General features: G+C 37.6%; 2 protein-coding genes and 1 long non-coding RNA gene across 10 annotated transcripts in view; 1 reads left to right on the top strand and 2 right to left on the bottom strand.

The window, feature by feature from the left end:
* The window catches only part of RAPGEF6 (Rap guanine nucleotide exchange factor 6), a 194,369-nt gene extending 190,183 nt beyond the window's left edge, over positions 1–4,186 (bottom strand). For 5 of the 6 annotated variants that reach the window (XM_006727876.3, XM_006727878.3, XM_006727877.3 and 2 more), the window contains exon 1: positions 3,945–4,186. In XM_006727876.3, coding sequence (XP_006727939.2) covers positions 3,945–4,013 — 69 coding nt within the window. In that variant the 5' untranslated portion in view covers positions 4,014–4,186. Of the gene's footprint in view, positions 1–880; positions 1,160–3,944 lie in introns of all 6 variants that reach the window. The other variant, XM_081827103.1, reaches the window with a different exon arrangement.
* A 191-nt stretch (positions 4,187–4,377) lies between these two features.
* Positions 4,378–18,293, top strand: part of LOC145722750 (uncharacterized) — a 23,177-nt gene continuing 9,261 nt past the window's right edge. Inside the window, exon 1 of the long non-coding RNA XR_014147255.1 lies at positions 4,378–4,499. This is a non-coding gene — a long non-coding RNA (uncharacterized LOC145722750). The remainder of the gene's footprint in view (positions 4,500–18,293) is intronic.
* Positions 9,742–18,293, bottom strand: part of FNIP1 (folliculin interacting protein 1) — a 150,019-nt gene continuing 141,467 nt past the window's right edge. For all 3 annotated transcript variants that reach the window (XM_081827108.1, XM_081827110.1, XM_081827109.1), the window contains 2 exons: positions 15,204–15,319; positions 9,742–12,744 (listed from right to left, as the gene is read on the bottom strand). In XM_081827108.1, the coding sequence (XP_081683234.1) occupies positions 12,666–12,744; positions 15,204–15,319 (195 nt within the window). In that variant the 3' untranslated portion in view covers positions 9,742–12,665. The remainder of the gene's footprint in view (positions 12,745–15,203; positions 15,320–18,293) is intronic.

Raw genomic sequence — 18,293 nt, 5'->3', positions numbered from 1 at the left:
CAGAATATTAAGAGGGAATGATGAAGCTTCAATTTAGGACTACTGATTAAAGAACCTGGAGGACAATTTAATGGATGTATGGATCCAAAGCACATGAAAGGGGGTAAGAAGGACCAGGTCTCAGCCTATAAATATTAACTGAAGCCAAGTTGCTGAATGAGGCTTCCCAGGAAGTACAAAATCAACAGTTCTATCAATAAAAACTATTACCTTTTTAACAGGAGGACTATACAAAATGAATTCTAAATTTTGTTTTAACACATTTATTCATTATTTAGTACATGCAAAGCATGATATTAAACACTTATGGAAATAAACCCCAAGAGTTAAGATAAGGAGCTCACTCTGAGGTAAAAAAAAAAAAAAAAAAGGTTATCGACAAAGAATGGTGTTGCATATGGACTGAGTTGAGGAAGGGCCAAATTCAAGACCTTAATTTTGACTGTACTATCTTTAATTTTGCTAGAAGGACTCAAAATGAGTACCTTACACCTTTCATTGATATAGAGCACTTAGCTTCGCAGAGTACTTAAGTCTAAAATTTTCCACTTAAAAAAAAATCTTTGTGAAGTGGAAAAGGAAATCAGAGAACTAGCTCAGGAAAGACAATGGGCTATGTAGCTGGAACTACGAAGTAGGAGAAATAGCAAGAAAGTAAAAACTGTGTTAGAACACAATTCTAAGTGGTATATTGTACAACACGTTTCCACATTCCATGTCTGGCTCACTAAGATTAAGTCTGAGATGATAATTTCACGTAAGGGCAACAGATGGTTCAAAATAAAGGGACTATTAGTTTTGTCCCAGAAACAAATAGAAGACCTCTATACTCATTACACACTGCAAACATATTACAAGATTATAAGACAGTGATTCTTACCTATTTGCCTATTTTTTCATAATGCTTTGCACCCACTAAGCATTCAAGAAAAAATAAGTTGAATGTATTTTATCCCCTTCTATTACACACTTTATTCGTTTGGTTTTCTTCTCCTGCACTGTTTCTCCCACTCATTCTCTTTTGCTGGTCTCTGCTCTTCTCCTCTGATGTTGTAGTAATCAAGTGTGCCATGGGGCTGTCTGTAGTCCTCTTCTCTTCTCTGTGTACACTCACCGCCTTGGTAATTTCATCTAGTCTCATGACTTGAAACAGTATCTACTAGCGAATGAATATAAAATATATAATATATATAATACATAACATAATATATAAAATATAAAAAATCTCCAGCCCAGCCCTCTCTATAGAAATACAAATTTGTATACACAACTCCTTACTCAACATTTCTAACAGGACATTTCAAACTTAACATTTTCAAAACTGAATTCCTGATCTTCTCTCCCAAAACCTACTCCTCCAGCAGCTTTCCCCATCTCTGACACCAGCTGAAACTCTTTGATGGTAACTCCAATACCGATTTTCAGGCCAAAAACCTTGAAACCCTGCTCGATGCTTTTCTTTCCCCCAAAGCACATGGTTAATTCATTAGCAAATCCCGTTGGCTAAACCTTCAAAATATTTCTGTAATTGATTACTTCTTGCCACCTGCCTTATTATCACTTCAGTCTGAGTTACAATCAGCTCTGCCCAACTTCAACATGATAGCCTCTAACTGACGTGTTTGCTTCTTTCTACCCTTGCTCCCATATAGTCTATTTTCAACCCAGCAAGCAACCAGGGGGCTCTTTAAAAAGTTAAGTAGGATAATATCACCCCTCTGCTTCAAAATCCTCTGGTACCCCTCCCCCTTTCACACAAAATAAAAGTTAAGGAATTTCCAATGACTTACAAAGACTTTAATGATACACCCCCTCCTACACTACTATTATTGTCTAACTTCATCTCTTACAATTCTCACCCTTGTTTACTCTCCTCCAGTCACTAACAGCTCCTTGCTATTCCTTGAATGCACCAGACATACCCTCATCTTGAAGTGCAATGACTATTCCCTCTATTTCAAAAGCTCTTTCCCCATGTATCTCCAGAGCTAATTCCCTCACATGCATCAAACCTTCAATCAAAAGTCATCTTCTCAGAAATCACAACACTGACCATCTTATTTAAACTGCAACCCAGCCCTTGCCCCATGCTTCCAATCCCTTTATTCTTCCTTAAATTAGCCATTATCACATATTATTTAACTTACTCGATTGTATTTTTCCCGTCTCCTCCCTTGCCCCTTCCATTAGAATTGCAAGCACCAGTAGGGCATGCCTGTTTAGTTCACTGATACATACCAGTGCACAGAATAGTGCCTTGAATTTGTAAGATTTCAGTAAGTGTTAAATGAAAATATTTATAATAAAATTTTAAGAGTCCACTAAAAGAATAAAGATCTGAAAAGAGAAACGTAATTTGATGAAATTCTCAAAAATAAATCATCACTTGGATTTAGGTTACCATTTCTTTACTCATACTTTTGTACTGCAAACAAATTCTATATTCACTCAAAAGCACTGCCAATAAATCAAGCAGTTACCATGTTATGTCAGGATTGTAGACTGTACTGTGGGCAGTTGGTCAGCATTCCCTTAAACAATGCTGCTGTTCCAGTAAAACAAGATAAAATACTTAACGCGGCACACACCGGCCAACATAATTTTCTGAATAGTTTAGAAAATCTTCTAAAACCAAAAAAAAAAAAAAAAGAAAAAAGGAAGGAAGAAAGAAAATCCCCTAAGGCTCAAAATAGGCCATTCCAAAGAAGCTAATTATGCTACTAAAGTAAGATTTTCCCATTAAAACGTGAATTTATCGTAAATAATATTTAAAAGTAAAACCTACATTATAGATTGCAAGACATGCATAATCATTTCTAATTATATAAAAACTATAGCAGATTCACCTGTGTGAAGGTGAAGGCTTTCAATTAGCTCACAATGACTTCAAGAATCATCACAGGGAAATTAAAACACATGGGATAATAAATGTAGGTCTCAAAATGAGGACTCTGGAAAGTGGCATAATTTGCCTTGTTTTCATTTAAAGATAAGGATCCCCAAAAAGTTTGACTTATCACAGCTACAGTTACACCTTGACTAATGTCATATCACAAAAGTTACTGAGATCCACTATGCAAAGCAGTATAAATCTGAAAAAACCTCAAAGTGGCTTAAGAACTAGCCAAAACATTTAATTTCATTTATTGCAACCATATACATGACAATCTAACAATCCCTTCACACTCTTATTGCTTTTTGGTTTAAGAAATATACCACTTATTACAGAAACTACTGCAGATCAAGGAAAACCTCCCACAAAATCTAAGCACTCTATAGGGCTATGCAAAATTACAAGGTTTCAGTTATGTGACTGAAAATCAGCATAGAGGTCAAATGAAAATCATTTAAGCTGATGCCACTGATGCTAACCCAACAGAGCAAATTTTGGAACCCAAGCACAAAATACTGAAAAATTTCCCGCTGACAGTCTGAGAAAGTACCAACCAGAACCACCAGATCTTTAAATATGCATCATCCACCACCAGAATTCATCACCTGACTGGATGCAAAGTTTTAAGCTGATTTTGAAAACTTTCTTTTCTAGGTAAGGTCTCTGAAGGGACCTTTGAAGAGAAGTTACTTTTCGAGAATTTGACTACTAACAATTTCTACCTTGTTTTTCTATCTACCTAGGGACACTCTCACTCCGAGACCCACCTTTTGCCCTGAGAAAATACGATTTTGTTATGGTGTCTTCTTATCGAAAACACTAGGAAGTTACCGGCAAAGACGGGTGTGCGGGAAGATTACACCTCAAGCAGGAAAGGCGGTCATCACCCCGGCGAGAAGGGCCTTGGGGGGGGAGGGGGGAACGCAGAGAACAGATATACTGGCAGCAGGTGCGAGGCTCCGGCAAGGGGACAGTCGCCGCAGCTTTCGGACCGACAGGAGGAAGCTGTCCGTTGGACAGTGGGACGCGCGCTAGCGTCGGCCAGCCTTACCTCGGGGGTCCGCTCGGGAGGCTTCTTCTTCAGCGCCTGCCTAGCGCCGGGGTCCACGGGTGAGTTCATGGCCGCGGCGCCGGCCCCCCTGCTCCCCAGCCTGCCCTTAGCAGTCCACGAGACAGCACATTCACCTTAGGTAGGGGGTCTGCACCCTCCACCCCCGAGGTAAAGAACTCCTGACCGCCCCAGGGTCAGCGCTCGAGCAAACAAGCCTTCGCAACGCCCGCCCAGGGCCTCAGCCCACGCGCGACTGGCCAGAGGGAAGCCCGCACGGGGGCGGAAGGAGGGCGGGTGCGCATGCGCAGCAGGGCGAGCACGCAAACGAGGGCCCAAGGGCGTGTCTCCGCGGTGACGTAAAAACTGGGGCGGTGCAGTTAGGCTCTTCCGACTCTTCTTCGTGAGATTTGAAGACACGTCGCGAGATCTCACCTGAACCAGTCACGGGATCCGCCTCGGATTTGCGGTTTCGGCCGTTCCAACTTCCGGTGCAGGGACCGGAAACGCGCTGCGAGGGACTGAGCAAAAATAGCCTGTTGGGGCCAAACCGTAAGGGTAAGTGTTGTGGGGGGAGGGTTCTGTTTGTGCCCTAGTCCGGAAGCTCAGGGTGTGGCCAGACTTGGGGCTAAACTCCAGTTCTGCAACGCTGACACCCCTTCCTTGGAGAAAGTGCAGGAATCGTCGCTGCCGTTTCGCGAACGAGGAAGTTCACAGACTCTTCCCTGCGTCTCTTTTAATAAAACGAAATCTCTTGTGGAAGGAGGCCGTCAGAAAGTACTTGCCCTGTCCATTACGGACGTACTGAGATCGGGGCAGAGAAATTAAAGTGTCGCGGCCTTGAGCAGGAATTGGGCGCTGGTCCTGAGGCCAGCTCCCAGTTAGTGCTGGTTCGCGAAGTCAGGTGCGTACTTAATTCACATAACCAATGCCCAGGCAGCCCTCGCTCAGCTCAGCCCTTTCCTGGGGCCGGGGGCGGGGGGAGGATTTAGGGCCGCCTGGACTCAGGAGTGACCAGTTTCGCACTACATTTTATATACTAGCCTGTTTCCCAACAGAGGGAATAAAGCCAATTTCCATTTCTTTACTGGTCCCTTGGTAAGAAAAACAGACCACTCTTCAGGATAGCCAGGCACCTGCAGATTAGGTTTTCACTGTGAGAAGACTGATAGAATTCCAGAACCCATTCGTTCTAGAACAGTATTTTTCACTGCCGTCCCTTTAGCGCATTGATGGGCCGCACTGGTCTCAAAATTCCTTAATTGGTAGCCATCATAGACATGTTCTTTTTAATGAATTTTAAGCTTCCTGAGATTTGTATGCCACATCTAGGTACATCTTAGTATTTCTCACAGCAGTTAGCATAGTTCACTCAATAATTAAGAGAGATTTATGATTATGACGTTATTCAGTTTTCTAATGACGTGCTAAGAATTAAAATAGAGTAACAAAAGGGAAAGGAGAATTCAGGCTGCAACATTTACATTTCTGGAATCTGGTAATGATGGCTGATATTAATAGTTTTGTTTTCTGTTGGTCGTTGGGCTTGCCCAAACGAAGTTTTCAAATTAATATTAGCACATTTCTTTTTTGAATATAGGTCAAAAACCCTACCAGGGAAGTTGTGGCTCAGCCATTCTGGAAATAAAGTAATTGTGGAGAGATCACAAGGAATTGCAATGACCCATTTTCGTCATTTTTTTGTGTGTATAAACATCCTCTCAAAGATCTGCCAAGGATCACAAACATTAGCCCTTCCATTCTTCAAGGATCATTTTCTAGGGCCACATAAATATTTGAAAGGGGGGTAAGGAATTAAAGCATGACAACCATGAGCTTAGACCTTACAGGCAAACATCTGATTTTGTGTCTTTAATAGGCCATTTCTATTTATACCAGTTGAAGTTATTTAATAACTCTTAACTTCAGTTTCCTTACCTGTAAAATGGGACTAGTAAAGGACCCATTGCTTTGGGATTCTCTTACATGACATAATACATGTGCAGTACTTCAGATGTTGCCTACACTCTTTATTACTTTACCTCTGAAAAGTGATTTCTCTGAAGCAGAAATTAAAGTGTGAAGAACTGGAAAGATTTTTAACGCCTAATATTTTTTCATTAGTAACTTTAAGAAACACATTTATGTATTCATGAAGAGGTGCAGCAACAAGAACTGTCACGAATTGCAGTTGTATGTGTAAACTGGGAAATGCTTTGGCAGAAAAAATCATCTAGTAAAGCTGAAAAATACCCTTTCACAGCAAGTCCAGTCCTTGATAATATGTCCTGAAGAATACCATGTACACTTAGAAAAGATGAACAAAAATGTTCATTGTTCATATTAGCCAAAAGCTAAAAATAACACCAATGTCCACCAGTAACAGAATGTATATACCACTGGATTCAGTGGATGAATCTCCACCGTAATGTTGAGAGGGAAAAAAGCAAAACAAAACATGAAGTATAATTATAACACAGGGCTCAAATACAAGCAAAATTAAATTATATCACATAGGGATGCAGTAGAAAGAAAAAAGGAGAGGATGTTCACAAAAATCAGACTGTAGTTACAAAAATGTTAGAGAGGATTATGATCAGGATAGGGCACATGGAGGAAGGGGCTTCTAGGTTACTAGAACTGATTTGTTTCTTGACCTACGTTATGGTTACATTAGTGTATATTTATTGATTTTTCTATATATAATATTTCATGGAAAAATTACACAAAAATAACTTTATTAGCTTTATCATAGGACAGCAATAGTAAAAACAATAAATGTCCATGGTAACTACGCAAATCTAAACTTAAGCACACTTTGAAATGTCCTTACCATCTTATATTGTGCTCTGCTAAGCTGAAAAAAGTGAATAGACAGTGAAAACTCTTAATAGCTATTTTCAGAGAAAAGGCAACCTCTAGGATAGTATTCACCAGTACTATCTGGTATCTGAAAGGAAAAATAATGGTTCTGAATGCAAGGAGTTTATTAAATTCTAGGAAAAACAAAACATGGTTAATTCTTTAAAAAAAAAAATCTTAATTCCTTACCCTACTTTATTTTTCTTCATTATACTTACCACAATCTGATACCATATTTTCATCTGTCTCTCCCACCAGTGGGAAATATGTAAATTCCCTAAGAACACAAGAAGGTTTGTGTTATTTACTGCATATAGCTGGCACTCAGACTTGTGCCCAGCATGTAACAGGTGCTCAATGAGTATTTGTTGAATGAACAAATGGAATTATCTAAGGATACTAAGTAATTAAGAGGGGATTTTGCTGTTAAAAAAAAAAAAAGGGCACTTGATTGTTCTCTAATGGCAAAGAAAGAGGTCTGGTGAAGCAAATGTTTTATGCAAAACCGAATCCTAATTAGGCAGACATACTCATAATGGCTATCTTACCAAAAAAGAGCAAACCAACAAAAATATGGTAGTAAAGAGCACTGGTTTTAATAGCACTTGGAATGCAGTAAAGACTTGAGATTTGGAGTATGTTGGGAAATGGAGTCACTACTAGAGGGAAAAAAAAAAAAGCATGTTTTCGCCCAAATCCATAAAGTCAGTTATAGTCATTAAATCAGAATCTGAGGGTGGGGTCTAGGAATTAGTATTTCTCAAAAGCTACCTAGGTGTTTCTAGTATGTGACGAGGTTTAAAAACTAAACTAACTCAGGTTCTGAACTAGTCTGACCCCACTTAATTCCAGCCCCTTCACCGACTTGTGAGTGCTGGAATAATTGTGTGACACAAGAGTGGCATCACAAGTTTCTAGAGAAAATATCTCCCTTATATTTACACATTTCAACAATGTGACTCCCTCTGAGACAATTTAGGTAACATTGCCTTTACCAAGAATCTGAAGAGATGAGCGCTGAGGTGAATACCGAGATTATTTTTGGACTGCCCTTGTTAAAATAGTCACTTGGAAAACAAGGAAGCTCAAGCCTCTTCAACTTAGTACTCTCCTTAAGAGTAAATACAGATTTATCCATGGGAGGTCTAATCAGTGTTAACCCAGAGATCTGTCTGTAATTTAACGAAGGGATTGGTCTAGGCTCACTTTGACCAGAGTCCCTTTTAAAAGAATTAAAAGGGACCAAGTCTCAGGAGACTACGTAGTGGGGGTTGGTGGAAGCTCTGAGCATATGCTTTAAGACCACCAAAGTTCTGACAAATAGTGGGTGGAAATTTCAGATATTCTTTAAAAATCTCTTTTGGACTGCTTGTATTTCCTTTTTTTTTTTTTTTTTAAGGGATGTCTCAAAGGTTAAACCTAGAACAAACAAGACCAAGTCCATGGTCTGCACTCCAAAGCAAGGATAAGAAGCACTACACTCTCTAACCTTTGCCTTTTTACTCAAAGCTACAATTCCCAGCTCCCCCCCGCCCCTTGCACCTTCACCTCAGGTTTGGTTCCATGTGCCATCCTAACGGCAAAAACAAACGAATACCAGATAATCTTTTACATTTGTCACCACATACTAGATGGAAACCATTCTGGTCTGAGAAACAAAACAAACCCTCATGGAAAGTCTGTATGATCTCAGATTAAAGTCTTGTGTTTCAGATTCCTACTACCAAAATCACTCCTCTATGCTACTCCAAGATTTCTCTAAATTTGTATGTGGGAACAGCACATATCAATACAGGTACCAGTTATAAACCTCTAAAATACCTGATGGATGCTTCCCAAATACTTGACACTTCCTCTCTGCTTTAAAATAGTGCACTTACTTTCTTTGGTCAAATATAAGAGTGATATATATAAAATGATATGAAAACAGGCACTGCAAAAAGCCACTGGTCTAATGCTTCCTCTTGACATAACTGCCCAAATCTACTGGCCTGAGTAACATAAGGTAGCATCTCAACAGCCTACTCAGGGCTGAATCACTGCTGCAGAGCAGGCACTCTGGACTGATGAAAGAGCTTACTTACCCTATAATGAAGATGAAGAGGATAGACTTGCTCAGAGTCACATGCAAATCAGTGAACAAACCAACTGGCCGATATTTGGTTCAATTGTAAAGTCAGTGGTGCGGCACCTGGGTGGCTCAGTTGATTAAACGGCTGCCTTCGGCTCAGGTCGTGATCCTGGGGTCCTGGGATCGGGCCCGAATCAGGCTCTTTGCTCCATGGGGAGCCTGCTTCTCCCTCTCCCTCTGCCTGCCTGCTGCTCCCCGTGCTTGTGCTCTCTCTCTCACTCTCCCTATCTCTGTGTCAAATAAATAAATAAAAAATCTTTAAAAAAAAAATTAAAGTAAAAAAAGAAAGTCAATGGTAATTTGTACTGAATACCATGTTCTTAACTGGTTTACATGGCTTCTTCTAAGTTTTAAATGAATTTTAGTTTGTTTTCAGTTAAAGAAATTTTCTATTTGTCATTATGAGGAACAGGTCAAAGGGAACATTATACCAGTATATTTTTTGTGACTATATTTTCATTCATAAGAACATAATGTTAAATTCTCCCCACAACAGCTGGGGGCCATAGTGGGGAGGCTGGACAGATTACCCAGTAATAGCAACAGCCAAGAATTATTGAGCACATGGGGTGTGCCATGTACTGAGATAAATTTTTGATGTTCATTATTTCACTTGATTCGCACAACCACCTCAGAAAGTAGATTCTACTAAATACCAGTAAAGAAATTTGGGATTAAAGAAGGACATTATGAACAAGGTCACATATCTAGAAGTGCCACACTTGTGAAAAGAATACAAGTGAGCAGACACCAGAGTCCATGATATTACCTATACCTTATTTACACATGAAATAAAGACCAATATCGTCCATCAAATTGACATGTATTTATTGCACAAATTTCCCCTAGAACTGGGAGGTTATTATAATACAGGTGTACATTTGAGAAATGTATACAGAACAAGGAACAAGTATATACATTTTACATATCCCACCATCTAAATAACTTAGAGAAAGCAGAACAATCTCATAAGACATCCACCAGAAGTAGGCATTGTGTAAAATCTTTTTTTTTTAAAGTGATCATCCCCAGTGTATGCCAACTGCAACAAAATAAGATCTGTGCTAGTATGTTTATTGCACTTAACATTTTCAAACTCAATATTAAGACATATTAATAAAAGCCAGGAATATTTCAAATCAAACCAATTAGTTTATATACAAGGAAAAATTAGTTTTAAATCTATAATGTAAAAGATCCCTTTTTCATTTCCTGTTGCAAGTTTTTTTTATTTCCTGTTGAAACAAACAGGTTTTTAAAATATGTAACCCATATCTGTCTGTACCATAGGAAGTTGAAAAAATTATTTTGAACAGGCCAAAACTCTTTTCACATTCATCATAATGATCACACTTTAAAGAAGTAGCAGCTCATTCCTTGGGCTTTGTGTAAGGAAAAACAAGACTATGATGAAGGTAGTAGAAATTACAGAGGGTTAGGAATTATAAAACTCAGGAATCCTATAAGGATTAATGATTCTATAAGAAACTATAGGCCTCTTCCTTCTGAGCAAAGCTTAGTTTTATTATTTTTTTGAAGATTTTATTTATGTATCTATTTATTTGAGAGAGATAGTGAGAGAGAGCATGAGTGGAGAGGAGAGTTCTGGAGAAGCAGGCAGGACCCCGGGATCATGACCTGAGCCAAAGGCAGACACTTAACCAACTGAGCCACCCAGGCGCCCCGTTAAGCTTACTTTTTAAAAGTAACGGTAGCATGGGCCATCCATTTTGGAAGACTAAATTTCCTAAATGACAGAGATTTCAAACAGGACTTCAAATAGTTTGATGATTAATTAAAAAAAGAAACAAGCAAAAACAGATATTGTCTACCTGGTACATATCATTCTCAACTACAATCAAAAAATAATGGCCCACCTACTAATCTGTCTATATTCTGAATTCTGCCAAAGAGACTGATTCACAGAATTCCAAACAATAAAAGAGGGAAGAATTTCAATAATTAATGGAACAAGAAAATTAAGCCAAAGAAAACAGATCCATAAATACTCTTTGGCAGCAAGTCATCCACGGGAGACTCAGGTACTAACTGGGACCAGCTGATAGGACGCAGGGGCAAAAGTGATTGCAGGCACGATTTCAGGTTTACACTCCATCAAAACAACCATTTCTTGTCTAGTTGGAGATTTCTTGAATACATAAAGAACAAGGCAAAATGTGACCCAGCACTATAAATTCAAGGCCAAAGACTAAACAAACCACAGAAATTTTCCTTAATTACTAAAAATTCAAACAGCAAGAATGAATGTATTATACAGTAATTATACTTAGTAAGAGAATAAACAAGTGGGCTTTTAAGCTAATCAATTAATTACGATGAAAATAGTCCATGAAAGCAGAAACCAATTTCACGTCTAGCATTAAAAGTATCTTAGTGCTCACTTCGGCAGCACATATACTAAAAGTATCTTAGATCAGATAAGTAAAGAATAAGCTATAATGTAGTATTCAAGTAAACTGAGGTAGTAGAGCATACTGAAAACTTTATCTACCCATCTTTCTATTTACATTACTTACAAGAGTTTGGTTCCATGTTAGCCTTTCTCATAAGCAACACTCGACAATATATACAAAAACATTAACAACTGAAAAGTGAAAATATTTGAAAAAAATTAGATTTTGGAAGGGAAGGGCTGTTAGAGAAAAGAGAATAATTTTAAGAGTTAAAATGAGCTCTATTAGTGTAAACTGAATATTATGAAGCAGTGAAACAAATATTCAGTTCCTGTGGGTTCAAGAAGGGCTGATACTGAAAGCAAAGGCCTTGGCTACCTGAGCACTTTTAAAGAAAATAGTAGTATTTTTCCCAATGCTTTGGTGTAATTTTTAATCCTAATTTTCATTTATTAAATTAGATGCAAATATGTAAATATTAACATTTTTAAGAATTAGCTTATACTTATAAACAAAACAAATGGTATAAAGTAGTATTCTTATTTTGGGAATCTACATTCCTCAGCCTTAAAAAAAGACTGGCTTTAGTTATAGTTTAGGTTGTGTGAACAGAAAATTCACCAGAGAGTAACATTTAAACACTATTTACAATTTATACTAGTTGAAAATATTATTTTAAAAAAAGGTATGTTTACCAATCAATCTTGTATTTCTACCACTGCTTTTTTAAAAAATAGATACATATGTACACTTGGGTGGATAACATACACACATTTACACTCATTATTCTGGATTTACTATAACTAACAGGCTGTTTAAAATACTTTGAGAAATAGCCCAAAATTACTATTTTGAATTGAAAAACAAAAGAACAAATAATCAAGCTTTTATAGATCTATCCATACCTTAGAAATAAGGAATTAAAACTAATGAAATGACTATTGCTGAGCCATTTAATCGTGAGACATCCATTGCTATTTATGAGCGTGGCAACGCGGGAGTGATCATATGAAATTCCTTGATGTTACTCATTTAGAAATTTCTACACTTTGGCTTTTTCAAATGCTTTCCCTCAAAATTATTTATGCTGTTTTAGTTTCACTTAGTTAAAAGGATACAACCACCCAAAAGTCCAACCAAAAGGAAAAAGCAATCCAATGATCACACAATATGTACTGCAACGCAGGATACCCAGGCATTTGACTCATTCAGATCGAAGTCTAACAGGGAAAAAAAACTGCCATAAATGAATGTTGCATCTACTTCCTTGGTTTCTGTTTAACTTTCTACCAAAGTTAATTTCTTACAACCTTTATATTAAAGGAGTATCTGAGCAACATATGGAGAGTGAGTGCTTGCTACAGCAGCCAGAAGAGGAAGATCACTGGATTCAATCCTGAAATAAAGAAAACAAAAATCTCAGTTTAGGCTTTCTATAACCAAGACATGGTCTTACAGGTAATAAATGCTACATACCATATCTCAGCAGTCAAGAACCTAAGCCACTTGGGCCAAAGGGAAAAGGGTAAGAAGGGAGTTGAAGATAACACAAACTGGAAATGTTTCAGTAAGTAAAAACCAGAACAAAAGATTTTTTTAAAAAGAAAGCCACTGAAACCCAATAGTAACAAAGTCATGGATGTTGGAAAGCATCTCACTGATCTGCTAATAGACCAGGCATCAGAGCAAGGGACAGTATCTTAAGAAATACAATAAAGTCTAATAATAGAATAAATGTGTCCACCCATACTATTCTGGATACAAATGTTTTTATAGAAGTACTTGGGGGCGCCTGGTGGCTCAGTCAGTAAAGCATCCAACTCTTGGTTTCGGCTCTGATCATGGTTTCAGGGTCGTGAGATAGAGCCCTACACTGGGCTCTGCACTCAGGGCAAGTGAAGGCCACTTGAGATTCTGTCCCTCTCCCTCTGCCCCTCCCCCCTCATGCGTGCACACTCTCGCGCTTTCTCTCTCTGAAATAAATAAAATCTTTAAAAAAAAAAAAGTACTGGGAAGAAGTAATGGGAGCTGCTGCTGCTGCTTTTTTTTGTAATGGAAGCTTCTTAAAAATACATCCTACCATGAATAATTTATAGGAAAAAAAGTGGCCAATAAATATAGAAAAAGTTATGTAGGCTTATTCACGGTTAGAGAATAAATCTGAATAAAATCACATTACATTTTTTCAGCTAGTTGCTTGACGAAGATGAAAAAGCTTGACAATAGCCAGCAGTAGGAAGAGTGTGCTTCCTGCTGTCTGCGAGAATTTATTCTGATACTTTTTGGACAACCTTTAGTATTACCTATCACAATAACTAACAATATCCATCAAAAATTTAATACACATGTCCTTTAGCCAAAAATTCTACTTCTAAGAATTTATCCTACAAACTTCAAAGATTTATATTCATTCCAGCATTGATTTGTAATAGCACAAAACCTAAAAATATAAATTCTACCATATAATGAAATGCTATACAACCATTAAAAGTAAAAAGATAAATCAGTATGTACTTATATGAACATTCATGATATATTAAAAGGCAAGCTGCATAATGATATACAGAAAGTAAACCAATTTATACTTTTTATATTTTAAAAATTCTGTAAGAAGCGACAATTCATTAATTGTGTTTGGGTGAGGATCAGATGTTGGGGAAAAGACAGTGACAACTTAATTTTCATTTTATGTCAAAATGCACTGTAAAATTTGGTTATATGCATATTACATTAAAAACTAGTTTAGGGCGCCTGGGTGGCTCAGTTGGTTAAGCGACTGCCTTCAGCTCAAGTCATGATCCTGGAGTCCTGGGATCGAGTCCTGCATCAGGCTCCCTGCTCAGCAGGGAGTCTGCTTCTCCCTCTGACCCTGTCCCCTCTCATGCTGTTTCTCTCTCTCTCAAATAAATAAAATCTTTAAAAAAATAAAAACTAGTTTACATTTTTTTATGTTTTTTAAATTTTTTTTTAAAGATTTTATTTATTTATTTGACAGAGACACAGCGAGAGAGGGAACACAGCAGGGGGAGTGGGAGAGGGAGAAGCAGGCTTCCTGCCGAGCAGGGAGCCCGATGTGGGGCTCGATACCAGGAACCTGGGAACATGACCTGAGCCGAAGGCAGATGCTTAACGACTGAGCCACCCAGATGCCCCTAAATTTTTTTAAATAAAGGCATGACACACACAGAATCATCTATATCCAATCTAGATGATGAGGAATAGTATTCATGAAAGAATTTAATTTCGTTTCTGACACGATTGCTACTCGATGTTGGTTCTCTCTTCCTTCTAAAAAGTTTAATTAAAAAAGGTTCTAGCTTGTTTCAATTTATGCAACTAGGATTTTGGGAAATAATTCACAAACACATACACACACACACACACACACACACACACAAGAAGCCATAGAACATAGGCAAAGTAACTATGAAATATAATGAAAAGTGCTAATCAGTGTTTCCCACCAATTTCCTTTTCCTCCTTCAGTTAGCATTTTTAAAAAATGTCCTCTTCCCAGGGAAAACTGCAAAGCAGACAGACATAAAGATAATGGAGAAGGAGTAATAATATGTAGATAATGTACTACCACCCACAGAATAGTGTTACGTCAGCTCATTTGGATGGAAGGGCAGATGCTGGGAATGATGAGTTTACAACATATGTAAATTACAAGTTTCTCAACTTACTGTAATAGTATAAGGGACAATGCCTTTCAGATCAGTGGAAGCCAAGGATCTGCTTTTATATGGTATAAAGCAACCCAACTGATAACAGTGTCCAACTTCTAAAAGGCAATTCTGGGGAATATTCTTTGCCTAAAGAAAGTGCAGTAAGAAAACAAAGCCACAAACATACCCTAGAACCACTCCTAGCTCCTTGACGTGAACACGCATCTGTCCCCTCAGGTACTCAGACAGCATTTTGCTCTTGAAGTATAACTCCTGTAATCGGTCTTCAAGATGCATTACACACTGCAGTTAAGGGGGAAACAAGAACCAGGTAAGAAAATGGTTTCTAAGTCGAAGTAATGGCAAATTCCAAAGCATCATGTTTATGACAATTCAGTTTTTCCTACATAAACTAAAATTTGGAGCACATTTTTAAAGCACATAATTTTAGCTGAAGGATTGTATTTTTTTTCTAGTTAATATCAAAGATTTAGATCCTACAGAGTTTTTGTTTTTGTTTAAATGTGGTAAATTATACATAATAAAAAATTTACCATTTTAACCATTTTTAAGTGTACAATTGAGAAGCATTAAGTACATCCAAAAAAAGTGAAATTATCACCACTACACATTTCCAGAACTTTAAAAAATGTTTTTATTCCAAATTTGATAAATGTAACACTCATAAATTGATGCATTTCAAATATATTTACACAGGAAAGGCTGCATTCTCCCGTGGAGAGTTAAAAAAGTTAGCAATAGCTCACAGAAAATGCCCAGTAGTCCTTACTAGAAGACAGATGTTTCTGAGCTAGAACATTAAAAACTAAAACACATACACTTCACTTATTATCAATTAATTTGCTCAATTTAATAAAATAGGTGATTTTTGCATGTGAATTGATGCTATAACATTTGAGAAAAAAGCATGAGTTTCAGGTGTTAAAACACTGAATTCTTCCAGAGGATTCCTTTCCAATGAAAATCAACTATTAAAACTACTAATGGGGCGCCTGGCTGGCTCAGTCGGTAGTGTGTGGGACTCCTGATCTTAGGGCTGTGAGTCTGAGCCTCACAGTAGGTGTGAAGCTTACTTAAAAAAACTCCAGGTGCATCTGGGTGGCTCAGATGGCTAAGTGTCTGCCTTCGACTCAGGTCATAATCCCAGGGTCCTGGGATCGAGCCCCACATCAGGCTCCCAGCCCAGCGGGGAGTCTGCCTCTCCCTCTCCCTCTGCCTCTCTCCCCGCTCATGCTCTTGCTCTGTATTTCTCTGTATCATAAATGAATAAATTTTAAAAAAATCTTTAAAAAATAAATGAATAAATAAAAAATTTAAAAAACACCAAACTGCTAATAAAAACCCACTTTCTTCTTGGAAAAACAAAATAGAAATTATACACACACACATATATATATAAACTGTATATATAATTTACATATATCTGTGAATTTACCATATTACCCTTTTTTTTAAGAAGTAGGCTCCACACCCAGCACAGAGCCCAACGCAGGGCTTGAACTCACAACCCTGAGATCAAGACCTGAGCTGAGATCAAGAGTCGTCATATGTCTGACTGAGTCACCAAGGCACCCCCCATATTACCCATTTTTAAGTATACAATTCAGTGGCATTAAGTATAGTCACAATGTTGTGCAACCATCATCGCTATCCATTTCCAGAACTTTTTTCATTATCCCAAACATTAACTCCGTACCCATTATATAATAACTCCTCATTCCCTCCTCCCCCAAGCCCTTGGTAATCTCTATCTACTTTCTGTCTCTATGAATTTGCCTGTTCTAGAGACCTCGTTTAAGTAGAATCCTATAATATCTGTCCTTTTCACATATTCTACTTAGCATAATGTGTTCAAGGTTCATCCATATTGTATCAGAATGTATCAGAATTTCATTCCCTAGCTTGGCTGAAATATTCCATTCTATGTATTATACCACATTTTGTTTATCCATTCATTCGTTAATGGACATGAGGTGTTTTCAACTTTTGGCTATTGCAAATAATGCTGCCATAAACATGATGGTACAATTTTTGAGTCCCTGCTTTCAACTGTTTTGAGTATAAAACCACAGGTAGAATTGCTGGATCACAGGGCAATACAATGTTAAACTTCTTGAAGAACTGCCAAAGTGTTTTTCACAGCAGCTGCACCATTTTACATTCCCACCAGCAATGCACAAGGGTTCCAATTTCTCCACATTTTGGCTAATACTTGTTTTTTGTTTTTGATTATAGCCACACTTACAGGTGTGAAGGAGTACCTCACTGTGGTTTTGATATGTACTTTCCTGAAGATCTTTTCATATGCTCATTGACCATATCTACTTCTTTAGAGAAATGTCTATTTGCCTATTTTTAAATTGAGTTTTTCTTTGTTACTCTGGATACCAATCTCTTTGAACATATATGATTTACAAATATTTTCTCCTGCTCTGCAGATTGTCTCTTCACTTGTTGATAGTGTCCTTTGGTGAACAAAAATTTTGATTATTGATAAAGTCCCATGTATCTATTTTTTACTTTTGTTGCCTGTGCTTTTGGTGTTAAATCCAAGAAATTCCTGCCAAATCAAATGCCATAAGGATTATCCCCTATGCTTTCTTTGAACAGTTTTACATAGTTAAAGCACTTAAGTTTCAATTTAAGTCAGATTCAAGTTTGAGTTCATTTCTGTACATGCAATAGGTAAGGGTTCAACTTCATTCTTTTACATGTGGATATCCAGTTTTCTCAGCATGGTTTATTTCAAGGGCTCCTTTCCTCTTTGAATGGTCTTGGCTCCCTTGTCCAAAACCAACTGACCATATAACTAAGGGTTTATTTTTGGGCTATTATATTCTTTTGGCCCATATGTCTGTCCTTATGCCAGTATCACACTGTTTTGATTATTGTCACTTTGGAGTAATTGGGAGGTGTGAGTCCTCCATCTTTGTTCTTCTTTAACAGTGCTTTCTTAACTTCCATTTTAGACTGTTCATTGCTAGTGTATGTAAATGGAACTAGCTTTGCATGCTGATTTTGTATCTTGCAATTTTGCTGCATTCATTTTTAGCTCTATCAGTTTTTTTGTGGAATCTTCAAGTTTTCTACGTTTAAGATTATGTCATCTGCATGTGGTATATATATACAATGGAATATTATGCAGCCATCAAAAGGAATGAGATCTTGCCATTTGCAACGACGTGGATGGAACTGGAGGGTATTATGTTGAGTGAAATAAGTCAAACAGAGAAAGACATGTATCATATGATCTCAC

This window comes from Leptonychotes weddellii, chromosome 7 (genome assembly GCF_054177405.1).
Source record: "Leptonychotes weddellii isolate Sample4059 chromosome 7, ASM5417740v2, whole genome shotgun sequence".
In the NCBI taxonomy this organism is placed as follows: domain Eukaryota; kingdom Metazoa; phylum Chordata; class Mammalia; order Carnivora; family Phocidae; genus Leptonychotes; species Leptonychotes weddellii.
The sequence above is the reverse complement of the archived record's forward strand: the minus strand, read 5'-3'. Positions and strand labels throughout refer to the sequence as shown.